Here is a 13,659-nt window from a genome sequence, read left to right on the forward strand (position 1 = left end):
AGGTGAGTACACGGATCTAAAAAGTTGGAACCACAGAGGAAGGGGGTTGTGGCGGACCACTTGATACTGGAGTTCCGCAGGGAAGTGTCCTTGGTCCCCTGCTCTTCCTCATATACATCAATGACCTTCCAAACGTATCCCAACACCTGAAACCCATTCTCGTTGCTGACGACACGACTTATGTCATCTCTCACCCTAATCTTGCCACCCTCAACACCACTGTGAATGAGGAGCTGATCAAAATATCGACTTGGATGACAGCCAATAAACTTACGCTTAACACTGACAAAACCTACTATATTATGTTTGGTAGCAAAGCAGGAGATGCACAAATTAACATTAAGATTGACAACACTCTAATTACCAGAAATAATGGGGGCAAATTCCTAGGTTTATACCTTGACAACAACCTGAATTTCAGCACCCATATCCAGCATATAACCAAAAAAGTATCCAAAACGGTTGGGATCCTCTCCAAGATACGATACTACGTGCCGCAAAATGCCCTTCTCACACTATACCACTCACTTATTTATCCATACCTCACCTATGCTATTTGTGCTTGGGGATCAACTGCAGCAACACACCTAAAGCCAATAATAACCCAACAAAAAGCTGCAGTAAGAATAATCACTAAATCCCATCCATGGCAACACCCCCCCCCCCACTCTTCATAGACCTAAACTTACTCCCTGTTCAGTACATCCACACTTACTACTGTGCAATCTACATCTACAGGGCATTAAACTCTAATATCAACCTTGACCTAAAACGCTTTCTTGATAGTTGTGACAGAACCCACAGGCATAACACCAGACACAAACATCTCTACGACATTCCCCGTGTCCGACTAAACCTTTACAAAAATTCAATGTATGTCAAAGGCCCTAAAATCTGGAATACCCTACCTGAGAACTCTAGAACTGCAGACACATTCATCACCTTCAAAACTACCATTAGAAAACATCTTATCTCCCTGATACACCCTGTCAACTAACTACACGAATACCACCTGGTGGTTCACACTTACACTCACTGACTCATTTGACCATAAACAGAAATATTAATCTCAATCTTAAAATAATGAATCCTGTGATACTCCAATACTGAAACTATGTACTGTGCCAAAACAAAAGCATTCACATTGCTAAACTCACAAACTAGTATTTAGTCACTTAGCCATAATACCAACTTACCTCATAATTTGTAATATTTTACAATTAAGAATAAAACTAAGTCTGCCCGAAATGCCTAGCCATGCTAAGCGTTCTAGTGGTACACTCTGTAATCACTATTTTACTACATGTAAACCACACAATAACCAAATATCTGTAAACTCAGCATTGTAATCCTTATAGAGAATAAACTTTGAATTTGAATTTGAATTTGAATTTGAAAGCAGGGCGCCCTGGCAAGGCTCAAGCGAGTGTTTCAACATCATCGTGTGTATATAAGGTGAGCAACTCGACACCACCATCAGTCAATCGATCAGCTGCTCAGAGAAACTTTCAACGCTCACAAAAATGATCTTCAAGGTCTGCTTCACAATACTCTTAATTTGTCAGTGACAACTCCAGGAAACGTGTTTTAAAATATTAGCAAAGTAAAAGAAGTTATTGGAAATATAATTTTATAATGAGAATTACGGCTAGTGTTATTAGGTATTTTTTCCATATCTTCCGAACAGCTTATGTTGGTAAACAGACAGATTTGCATATGCGAATCTGTCTATTTACTAAGATAGGCAATAAACTATGAACTGTTGGATTCCGAGTAATAACTGGAGAATGCATCTTCCGATCAGTGTCAAACTTTCAGCAATAGTGGATTTCCCAAACGGAAGGCTCACACTGATTTTGGGTTAAGTTTTAATTAGCTAATTCTATTATATAACATTTTCCCGTGCCTTAACTGGATTCTTCTGACCGACCTCAGCCCCTGAATGCTGGCGTATCTTAGAGAATTTTTCAGACTGACCTTGGGATATGTAGTTACGAATTAGCAAGGTTTGTTGAAGAATTTTGAAAAAGTTAAATACTGGCTTTCAGAATATTATTTGTGAATGCCTTAGTCAGCTTTAAACCTTTCATACCAATAGCTTGAGAATCCACTTTCTGAGTAGCTTCAAACTAAGTGCTGATATTTTGGAAATTGGTCTCTGTTATTTCTAGAGAATGCCTTTTCCAGTTAGCTTTAAACTTAAACTCTAAAAACTAGTGTATCTAAGTGGAAGATTCAAATTGGTTTTGGGCTGTGTAGATGCCAATTTGTAATTTTTATTGAAAAAAAAAAGTACAGACTAGTTTCCATGTAATAACTGTAGAAAGCCTCTTCTGACTGGATTCAAATCGTCTGTGCTGATGTTTATCCGTATTAGAAACTTTTGCCGCACTCTCTACTATTCATTCCATTTTCGAGCACTGAGGTAAAGGAAGAGGGGGTGAGAGGTAATCGAAATACATCTAGTTTTTAAGAATAATTTGATGTTACTCCAACCTCTATAATACGAACTCGTTATTAAAATTGTCGCTGTCTCTTACGAAGTTATCATACGAACACCATAAATATGACGACGAAGATTTTTGAGTAAAGGTACGCAGAATAAACACTACCCTGACTTAACAGTTCTAATTTTCAACAGGTATGCGTGGTTCTCGCGGCAGTGGGCGTGGCTCTGGCCGACCCAGGTGACTACGGACCAGTCTACAAGTCGGTACGTGGTAGCCCTGTGTAGCCTCTGAGTGACAGCAGTTTATTTGAATTACAACTTCTGGGTCCTTCTCCCTTAGTTCTTGGCGTATAGAGGCAGCATCTAATGTGTGGTTAATTCGTTTCATTTTAAAGCAATCTCGTGTCTAATATTCATTTCTTAATGACATGACTCGCATAGATGCTAAGTTGAACTCTCTCCTCTTAAGTACTTTGTGTATCAAGTCTCCTCTTACTTTATATTTCTTCAGCGTTAACTCAGGTACAAATCTGTAGAAGTGCTCTGAACTTTCTCTGTGATGTACGATTAGCTGATTATCTCTTTGTATTTTACAGAAGCAGAGTTATGTAAGTTGTGTTTAGTCTTCAGGCTTTAATTTAAAATCCAAAGAATTAAAATTGTAAATGAGAGAGCACTTATTTAAGCCAGAGAAATTTAAAAACATGTCTAAACACCAGAAAATTAGCAATATTGTGCAATAAAATCCGATGTCTGATATTTTTCGCACAAGGAACCTCTGCCATACTACTACGACTACAATGTGCATGACGGCTACAAGGGCACGAACTTCGGGCAGCACGAAAAGTCCGATGGTAAAAATGTGTACGGTTCCTACACTGTCGATCTCCCCGACGGTCGCAAACAAAGAGTACGTTCCGCTACCTCAAACTATCCACATTCAGTTCAAGGACTGTTAAACTGTAAATAACATTTATAAAATAATTTTTGCGTGTCACGTGATAAAACTTGTCTGTGTCCACAGGTGGACTACACAGCTGACCACTACCGAGGCTACGTGGCCAAGGTCAGCTACTACGGGAAGGCTCAGCACCCTAAACACTACGGCCCCGCCATCACATTCTTCAACAAAGGATACGGACATGGAGGCTACCACTGAGAACTAGACATTAATAACGTTGTCAAGACAGTATATTGCTTCAGTGTGAATGTAGTGTAAATGCTGAATATAAGTGTATCTTTGAACTATAAACATTTTCATAAAAAAATGTATATTTCGTTTGAGAGAGACATGCAAGTAACTAATGACAGGTATAATTTGAGGAAATACTGATGACAGGTATAATTTGAGGAAATACTATACCTCTACTTATAAATATAATGGCATTTATAGTATTACTCCAAATAGAATAAAATAGAAAAGTTAAAATATCTAAAATAATAATTGCGACGATCATAATAATAAAATACTTAGAACAATAAGTTCCTCCAGTGTTTTTTAAGTCCCAGGTTGAAATACTGAAGTACTTGAGGCTTGTCATAATGATGCGAGTTGAGCGGATAACACAAGTCCAAGACTGTCTGCCTGATAGCAGTGTTCTTTCTCCGGAATTTGCTTCATAGGAATAAATGAATCACTTCCTCCTGGGATTCACTTAAACACCACACACCATATATTACTACTCGAAATTGGATACTCAGAATTACGTAAGGAAGATCTGAAGACTCAGCTCTCCAGCACAAACTTAACCAGGTCGAACGATTCATTTAATTTACACTCGAAAGAGAAGACCAGTGACACTCCCTTACGCTGATGCTTTGCTCTTTAAGTCTGGCAGTGAAATTCGAGTCAAAGTCTATCGTAAACTTACCATCCAACACCATTTTTTTCCATTACTATTCACACCACGACACCAAAATTAAATGTGGTGTTGTCAGATATTTTTTTTCCAAAGATCTATCAGGATCAGCAGTAATGAATTCCTTGAACAATGCTCTCTCCATGAACAATCTTCATCAGGGATTGCAGACGACTTGCTTACGCCATGAACTTGCCCAATAAACTTGTGGCCAATGACAAGCGATAGGTAGTCCTCCCCAACAACTTTGTTGAAAAACAAGTCTCCGAATGCTTACTCAGCACAGCCACCTGTCTTCACCTTCACGTAAGATATAAAGAAAACTCCACAAATACATCTCCAAACAACAATATGCCAGCAGAACAGACAACCTTAACAACGCCTGTGTAATACAACGTAATACCTATAACACTTAATTTATACTTGTTACTAAAGACGATACCCAGAAAAGAAGAATACCTGAATCGGCACTCATGAGTATCTCCAACAATAGAACAACAATTTCTACAGCTTAGCTGAACCCTTTTCCAGAAAATTACTTGAATACTAGAGACAATATGGCCTGGCTAGCATGCCACTATTCATCTAAGCACTACTCACTATATACGTTGTTATACTTCTCTTACCAGTTATATTTGTTTCTGACTTAAGAGGCACGTAAGTTCCCCCGTCTTCTAACATGTTCATTTTTTAACCATAATCTACTTTGTCCATAGTTCCTATCGCATTTGCTTTGTCTGTTTCGTAAGGTGAGGTCTAGGATCTTTCCTTAATTCATGGTATAACTTAACAAACCTTTGTGGACAATAGTGTTGTCTGAGCTTCGCTCAGACCTATACAACAATAGGAATTCATTGAAGTGCATGTGTGTGTCTTAACCATATTACTGTCCAGGTGAATTGTTGCATTAAGACCCTCACATCAAATAAGCCTTAAACATAAATGTTCATGTACATTTATAAAATCAGGATAATTCGTAATGAAAGTCTACCAATGAAAGAACATAAAAACTGACGAGGAAACTTACGTGGCAGGCTACCCACAGGACCTCTATTCGATTCTCTGTCCATTTTTCTAACCATTCATATGCCTATAAATATTTATAAACACCTTTGCATGCATCTGTATTTTTAAGTGTAAACATGTACAAGTTTGGTAATGCCATCAATTTATCAGTCATAACTTAGAACATCAGTACGGTAGTACACTAAAAGTGGAAGAGTGAGCCAGAGCCGGAACCAACCTATTTATTAACTCCCACTTCATTAGTATACTAAAAGTGGAAAAGAGAGCCTGAGCCGGCACCAACCTGTGTATTAACTACCACTTCATTAAAATTACCAACACGCAACACTTCACATAATTAAACAATGATCACCTTATACACGGAGAGGGGGAGGGCAGGCACGGCTGTGTACTAAATGGACATTTAATTGAGGGAGGGCTTTCATTAAAATCCCGCTATTGGCAAATTTCATTAGTTATCAGATGTTATAACAAAGCTTTGAAGTTCATGAGATTATACGCGTTTATTATTTTTTAATTAATATGTAGCAAGGGTAGACACACACGCCAGACGTGACTTGGATAATTACGCAGTAGAATAACACGATTAAGAAGTGAAGTCTACTCTTTACAGCATACAATCTATGGTGCTCCAGTATCTGCTTCTGTGTTATTTATTCATGGTTCCGGTGATAATCGCCCCCGCTGCCGGTCCCAGGCCAGACCTTGGCAAAAGCACCACAAGGAATACGACCTATTACGAAACAGTGAAGTAGAAAGTATATTTAGGAGAGTAACAGTTAATAATGTTCACCTGCTATCTTACTTGTTGATGAGATGTATACACTGATTTTCGTGGGGTTATGGCAAAAACAAAAATACTTAACTCCATATAAATATGTTGAAAAACTGAGCGACTGAATATGCATACATACAAAGCTAAAACTTGAGATTCTGGCTTAAACAGCAACGCTCTTCTTGCCGAATAAGGCAAGTGAAAATTCGTGTATGCAATAATTTCGAAAAAAAAAAAAAATTCTGAACCTAACGAAAAAAATATATTTCATTGTGTTAATTAAATTATTATAAATTTATCTAAAATATATTTAGTTAAATTAGGCTAAATTATACTGCGCTTGTTATAATAAGGTTAGGTAAGTTTTCTAAGGTTCTTTTGGTACAAAAATTAATTAATTAATTTACATACATATATATATATATATATATATATATATATATATATATATATATATATATATTTTTGTTTTTTTTTATTATCACACTGGCCGATTCCCACCAAGGCAGGGTGGCCCGAAAAAGGAAAACTTTCACCATCATTCACTCCATCACTGTCTTGCCAGAAGGGTGCTTTACACTACAGTTTTTAAACTGCAACATTAATACCCCTCCTTCAGATTGCAGGCACTGTACTACCCATCTCCAGGACTCAAGTCCGGCCTGCCGGTTTCCCTGAACCCCTTCATAAATGTTACTTTGCTCACACTCCAACAGCACGTCAAGTATTAAAAACCATTCGTCTCCATTCACTCCTATCAAACATGCTCACGCACGCCTGCTGGAAGTCCAAGCCCTGGTGAATATATATATATATATATATATATATATATATATATATATATATATATATAATATATATATATATATATATATATATATATATATATATATATATATATATATATATATATATATATATATATACACACACACACACACACACACACACACACACACTTGAATAAAAATGTAGCGCTTATATCAGTAGTGTTACAGTGTACTTGTGCAGTATACTTAGATAATCCCAGCTACTTTATAGATAGGCTCCCTTGCTAGCTGTGACGTCACGAGATCCTCACAAGCGAGCCGTAGGCCAGAAGCCGCGATCTCAGTCACTCAGTTCCACGCTAGGCATAAACTCGACAAGGCAAGGCCTGGGTTCTCCTCAAGACACTCTTAATTATACGCCTCTAAGACATCCTACGTGTGTATTTCTTACTCCAATATCTCCTCACGAACTCCCACGACATTTATTTGCTTAAGAAACACTACCTGAGATGAAATGTTTTGAAATTTGAAGAGCGCTCTGACCTGGTAGACCACTCGACACTTTTGGCAATAATAGTACAACACACACCTAAAAACATCCTGGGTAAAACTAACATTAAAGCTACTACCACTAACAAAACAAAAAAATGCTATCACATGTCGTTAGTCTTGCTTCATTTAGAAACCGCTTTAAATTGTAAATAAACCAAACTCTCTTAATGTTCTGCGAGGTCCCTACGGGCAAGAGACAGGCTTAGTAGATTACTGCAGTGCTCAAATCATTTCTTGAAATGAGAGCTAAAGAACGGTTAACTTTGTAAATGGCAAGATTTTGAACGAATATCTCTAATATTTTCCTGGTGAAAATTATGATACAACTTTCTCGTTTGCGCTCTATACAGTTCGATTGAATTTTCGTATTAATAATAATTGCGGTGTATTAATAAATAGGTATAGACAGTGAAAGTTCTGTACACAATCTCCACTTTAAGAATGTGGTCTGAGAAAAATGAGACTACTAGAGTAGAGCAACATTGCATTCTAAAGAATAGTAATGTCTTCAAGAATATCACTGGCTTAGCATCACTTCTTTAAGAAAACACTTGCTTTTCCAGTCTATAGTTAAAAAACAATTGTTCTTTGAACATTCTCACTACAACATACAATATTTCAAGCTTCACACTCACACATTTCCCATTTTACATCTATTGGTAAACAGCTACTTTCCACTATTTCTCAAAAACCTTGCAACACTCCATCATACAACCTTCACCAAGACCCACATTCACCAAAAAAAAAAAAAAAAATATATTCTCTCACATACCCAGCATCTCTCATTTAATAGGTCTCCCTCATTCATAACATTAAACTTTTTTTTTATCAGAACTTACCCGTACACAAAAAAAATATAAAATTATTTTTCCTTGTTCGTCCTTTCATGCAGAAATAAGGGGTAACCAGTTCATTGTTCTATGCATTTTAATCACCTACGTCAAGCAAGGGTGTACGTGGGGCGCAATTTTACGGACTTTCTCCAGGGTGATAGTAAATATTACTGGATAAGGAACTAATAAAACCAAGCGATCATAATAATGGTTACCTGGAGGTTATTCCGGGGATCAACGCCCCCGCGGCCCGGTCCATGACCAGGCCTCCCGATGGATCAGGGCCTGATCAACTAGGCTGTTACTGCTGGCCGCACGCAGTCCGACGTACGAGCCACAGCCCGGCTGATCCGGCACTGACTTTAGGTATCTGTCCAGCTCTCTCTTGAAGGCAGCCAGGGGTTTATTGGCAATTCCCCTAATGCTTGATGGGAGGCTGTTAAACAGTTTTGGGCCCCGGACACTTATGGCGCCCCTACTTTTTATTGGGGGCATTTTGCATCGCCTGCCCATTTTTTTACTTTCGTAGGGAGTGATTTCTGTGTGCAGATTTGGGACCATTCCTTCCAAGATTTTCCAAGTGTAGATTATGATACATCTCTCCCTCCTGCGTTCCAACGAGTACAAGTCAAGTGCTTCCAAGCGTTCCCAGTAGTTAAGGTGCTTGACAGAACTTATACGTGCAGTAAAGTATCTCTGTACACTCTCTAGATCTGCGATTTCACCTGCTTTGAATGGAGATGTTAATGTACAGCAGTATTCTAGCCTAGAGAGAACAAGTGATTTGAAAAGGATCATCATGGGCTTGGCATCTCTCGTTTTGAAAGTTCTCATTATCCATCCTATCATTTTCTTTGCACGTGCGATCGTGGCACTGTTGTGATCCTTGAAAGTGAGATCCTCAGACATTACTACTCCCAGGTCCCTTACATTATTTTTCCGCTCTGTTGTATGGCCGGAGTGAGTAGTATACTCTGTTCTAGTTATTATCTCCTCCAGTTTTCCATAACGGAGTAGTTGGAATTTGTCCTCATTGAACATCATATTGTTTACCGTTGCCCACTGGAAAACTTCGTTTATATCTTCTTGGAGGTTAACCGCGTCCTCAGCAGATGACAGCCTCATGCAGATCCTAGTATCATCCGCAAAGGATGATACTGTGCTGTGGTGTATATCTCTGTTTATGAACATCAAAATGGTATACAATACCGACAGATTGTTAGGTAAGACACATATGCAACAGTTAGACAACTTTATTCCGAAACGTTTCGCCTACACAGTAGGGTTCTTCAGTCGAATACAGAAAGTAGGCAGGAACAGTAGAGATGTGAAGACGATGTAATCAGTCCATCACCCTTGAAGTCGTAGAATTTGAGGTTGTCAGTCCCTCGGCCTGGAGAAGTTCAGTTCCATAGTCAGGAACTATCTGAAGATCAAGCGACAGTGCGGAGACTTAAATACTGTCGGAAGGAGAGGTGCATAGTAGTAGTAGTAGTAGTGAGAATGTAACCACTGAAAGGTCATGTCCCTCTCAGATCCAACACTTCTCACTTGAAAAGCTTGTCCAATGTGTTTTCTGTACCAAGATGCCATGTGTTGCAGTGTCTGACAAGATGAACATCAAAATGGTATACAATACCGACAGGTTGTTAGGTAAGACACATATGCAACAGTTAGACAACTTTATTCCGAAAAGTTTCGCCTACACAGTAGGCTTCTTCAGTCGAATACAGAAAGTAGGCAGGAACAGTAGAGATGTGAAGACGATCTAATCAGTCCATCACCCTTGAAGTCGTAGAATTTGAGGTTGTCAGTCCCTCGGCCTGGAGAAGTTCAGTTCCTGACTATGGAAAACTTGAGGAAATACACTCTAGATACGAGTATAAAATAAATTTTAGCCACAAAATAGAGCGAAAAACTTAAGAGATTATCGCTACCCTATAGTGGCGTTACTCGTTGGTCATGACACTAATGTTGGCATATTATTACGTTTGCTCTTACTACCAATTAATGTGTATGTTATTGTGCTCTAACTTTGTGCTTTTAACTTCAATGAAAACCTAAAATCATTAAACAGAAACATATATACATCATTTGTCAAAAAAAAAATAAATAAATACCCATAAAACGCAAAAAACAACAACCTTTCAAGGCAATACCAACTTTTATGGAAAACAATAGACAAAAAAAAAAAAAACTCCAATAAATTCTTCGCAACAATTGAACTTTTGCATTCACGAAAAAAAATATATATATACAGCGGCCGAGAAAAAGTGATTTCCGATCATGACTTGCAAGTCTGCAAGCCCGCGGCATTCCTTACGATTTAATGGTTTCCAATTCTTCATGTAAATACTTTTAAGACTTCTCAACACGATTTCAAATCGTGTTAGAAACTGATACCGTAAAAGTTATTATTACAAGCCACGTTTATAGGATTCACTGAAGCGGATCCATCAGTGATAAATTGGTGTTGCATCGGACATTTAGAAGATCGTGAATTTGGTACCCATTTACAAAATGGGGTCAGGTACTCATGGAATTAGCATCAACATGATCTCAATAGCAGGCAACTAATGGTATCATTAATAGGAGATGCAATGGAAAGTCACGTGGGTGAGCACGCTTTGATCAATGAGTCAACACTGCTTCACAAGTCGTTCTTACCTTACAGATTTACTGGATTTTTACTTTAGGGAATTTCAGGTGGTGAAAAATGGATATGAATAACAGCCTTTTATTTGAACTTCGCTAATGTCTTTGACACTTCCACACACACCAAACAAAAAAACAAATATGGCAGCAAACTGTATTGGAGAACTACTTCACTGAATCGGGACATGACTGATAGAAAGACGATGTGTACAAGGGGTGAACCCAGAATGGAAAAAAAGTTACATGTAGCGTTCTACTGAGGTCGATGCTGGGCCATCTGTTTGTCACAGTTTTCATTAATGACCACGATAAAAAAAATATATCTATTGCGCCTTAAATCTGATGGCACAAATAAGCAGACAAATGAATTTCGATGACACCTGAGAGGTTCCGAATGAATTATCTGGATAACTTAACGTTGTGGGCAGGAAAGTGAAAGTTCAGTGTGACCAAATTGAAATCGCTACTTTATAGAGGGAAAAAGCAACTAAGGAACCAATTAGCCAAATAAACTACAACTTAAGCAAATCAGATGAGAAAAAAAGTTTAGTAATTATGGTTAGCAGAAATCTGAAGCTATGGCAAGAGTGGACAAATGTTCACAATAAAGCTAACAGAGTGCTAGGATTTAAATCATTAAGTGAAAGTAACTCTGGCGTTACCACGGCTCATCTAGATTCTACGCTATGCAAAATAACCACAGAGGGAACTGAATGATAGCTCTAGGCCTTTCGTGTTGTGATCAGCACATCAGGATCTTGCAATGCTGCGGAAAAGAAGATGTCCAAGCAAATTCGTTCAGGGGAACGTATATTGCGAGAGTCAAATGCGTTCCCCTGAACGAATTTGCTTGGACTTCCTCCTCTTATCTGCAGCATTGCAACACAAAAGGCCCAGAGCTATCATTCAGTTCCCCCGTGGATGTTTTGCATCTTGTATAGCTAATTCGCGATTATTGCATAATTCTAAACTATGTAAGCTGCTGTCCTAGTATTCTTAATTAATACTGAATATAAATGTGTTAGAAAACACAGAAGGATGATAAAGTATCAGAAAGGTTTCTACAGAGACGTATTAAGAGCACTGAACCTCTTCAGAAAATAACAGAATGAAAGGGGATATAATTTAAAAGTAGACATATTAAATAAATAAAAAGGATATGAACAGACTGCTGAAAATATATTACCAAGGCAGAACTCATAACAATGATTCAATTACAGAAAATCAGATTTAGAAAGGACATATTAAAGCTCTGGAAAAGAACTTGGGGAAAGGAGCATCTCTTACAGGAAGAGGGGTGTATCACGGGGGAAGAGGGGTGTATCACGGGGGAAGAAGGGTGCATCATGGGGGAAGAGGGGTGCATCACGGGGGAAGAGGGGTGCATCACGGGGGAAGAGGGGTGTATCATGGAGAAGCGTGGCACTACGTCTGAATGGTATATAAGAAGCAACTGTCATGCACTTCATCATTCACTCCCGAAGTCGACTCCTGCAAAGAATTACCAAATATAAGATAATGCTTCGTCAGGTCTGAACGACAACAAATTTTACTCCGGTTAAATATTTTGTAAAAGGAATTGTAAAAGAGTTGGAGAAGTTTTCATAAAAAAATGTGCTCTAAAATCCAAATGGATCAGTGATTCTTTGCATTCTTGTATCTGCAGGTGCTGGTTGTTGTGGTAGTGGTTGCCGTCTCTCTGACAGGCGTGACCCTGGCCAACCCAGGCGGTTATGAACCAGTTTATTCTTCGGTCAGTGTACAAATCTTTATTATTATTTAGGTAATGCAAACTTGGCTAGTACATAAATAACTCGCACATAGGAGAGAGGAGCTTACGACGACGTTTCGGTTCAACTTGGACCAATGACTTTGTAAATGATCCAAGACGGGCCGAAACGTCGTCGTAAGCTCCTCTCTCCTGTGTGGGCTAACTGTGTTGTTCCAGTCAGGGTACTGTGCCTTTTTGTTCTTCAAACTTGATTAAGTCCATGAAAATCTAGTATTTTTTTTTTTTACGAAATAAACTTCTTTGTGCCTTTAGGAGCCGCTGCCCTACTACTACGACTACAGTGTACATGACGGCTACAAGGGCACCAACTTCGGTCAGCACGAAAAGTCCGACGGTAAAGCTGTGTACGGTTCCTACACCGTCGACCTCCCCGACGGTCGCAAACAAAGGGTACGTTCCACTCTTCAAACTATTTACAATCAGTTCACCTACTCTTTTACAATTTACACCATCCATAAGATAAAATTTTATAATCTGATGCTATAATTCTTCTGCCGCAGGTGGACTACACAGCTGACCACTACAGAGGCTACGTGGCCAAGGTCAGCTATTATGGCAAGGCTCAGCATCCAAAACATTATGGCCCCGCCATCACCTTCTTTAACAAGGGCTACGGACACGGGGGATACCACTGACGACGATTCTACTTTATTCTACCACCCAACACATTTTCAAAGCATTTTATATTAATAATGCAAAAAGTAGCCAAATAAATACCATAATCTATACTAATTTTATCAATTTTTCTGTTTCCTTGGAAAACTGTACAAAATATAAAAGATTTGATACTTGTTTGCCTTCATAGGTCGGGGTCATAGGACTGGGAATGTCCCTTAGCTAACTAGAGTTGGAGCTCACATAACGCCTTATTTACACAAAGATTTTTAAAGTATCAAACAAAATAAGTAAACGACCACAAGCAGGAACCTCGCCCTGACCTTGTAAAAG

At 38.6% G+C, this 13,659-nt stretch overlaps 2 protein-coding genes across 2 annotated transcripts; both read left to right on the forward strand.

Annotated features, from left to right (window-relative positions):
- Positions 1-1,481: 1,481 nt before the first annotated feature.
- LOC128699258 (cuticle protein 21-like) lies at positions 1,482-3,923 on the forward strand. The gene is made up of 4 exons (XM_053791858.2): positions 1,482-1,535; positions 2,642-2,713; positions 3,222-3,359; positions 3,474-3,923. The coding sequence occupies exons 1-4, from the start codon at positions 1,524-1,526 to the stop codon at positions 3,606-3,608; spliced, it is 357 nt and encodes a 118-aa protein (XP_053647833.1). The 5' UTR covers positions 1,482-1,523; the 3' UTR covers positions 3,609-3,923.
- Positions 3,924-12,383: 8,460 nt separating this feature from the next.
- LOC128699502 (pupal cuticle protein Edg-84A-like) lies at positions 12,384-13,440 on the forward strand. The gene is made up of 4 exons (XM_053792265.2): positions 12,384-12,449; positions 12,586-12,672; positions 12,964-13,101; positions 13,212-13,440. The coding sequence occupies exons 1-4, from the start codon at positions 12,438-12,440 to the stop codon at positions 13,344-13,346; spliced, it is 372 nt and encodes a 123-aa protein (XP_053648240.1). The 5' UTR covers positions 12,384-12,437; the 3' UTR covers positions 13,347-13,440.
- The last annotated feature ends 219 nt before the right edge of the window (positions 13,441-13,659 follow it).

The sequence above is a fragment of the Cherax quadricarinatus genome, chromosome 61, assembly GCF_038502225.1.
Source record: "Cherax quadricarinatus isolate ZL_2023a chromosome 61, ASM3850222v1, whole genome shotgun sequence".
In the NCBI taxonomy this organism is placed as follows: domain Eukaryota; kingdom Metazoa; phylum Arthropoda; class Malacostraca; order Decapoda; family Parastacidae; genus Cherax; species Cherax quadricarinatus.

Coding starts and splice junctions, on each gene's coding strand:
- LOC128699258 (XM_053791858.2), top strand. Junction 2,714..3,221: donor ACGGACCAGTCTACAAGTCG/GTACGTGGTAGC, acceptor TTTTCGCACAAG/GAACCTCTGCCATACTACTA. Junction 3,360..3,473: donor CCGACGGTCGCAAACAAAGA/GTACGTTCCGCT, acceptor CTGTGTCCACAG/GTGGACTACACAGCTGACCA.
- LOC128699502 (XM_053792265.2), top strand. Junction 12,673..12,963: donor ATGAACCAGTTTATTCTTCG/GTCAGTGTACAA, acceptor TTGTGCCTTTAG/GAGCCGCTGCCCTACTACTA. Junction 13,102..13,211: donor CCGACGGTCGCAAACAAAGG/GTACGTTCCACT, acceptor CTTCTGCCGCAG/GTGGACTACACAGCTGACCA.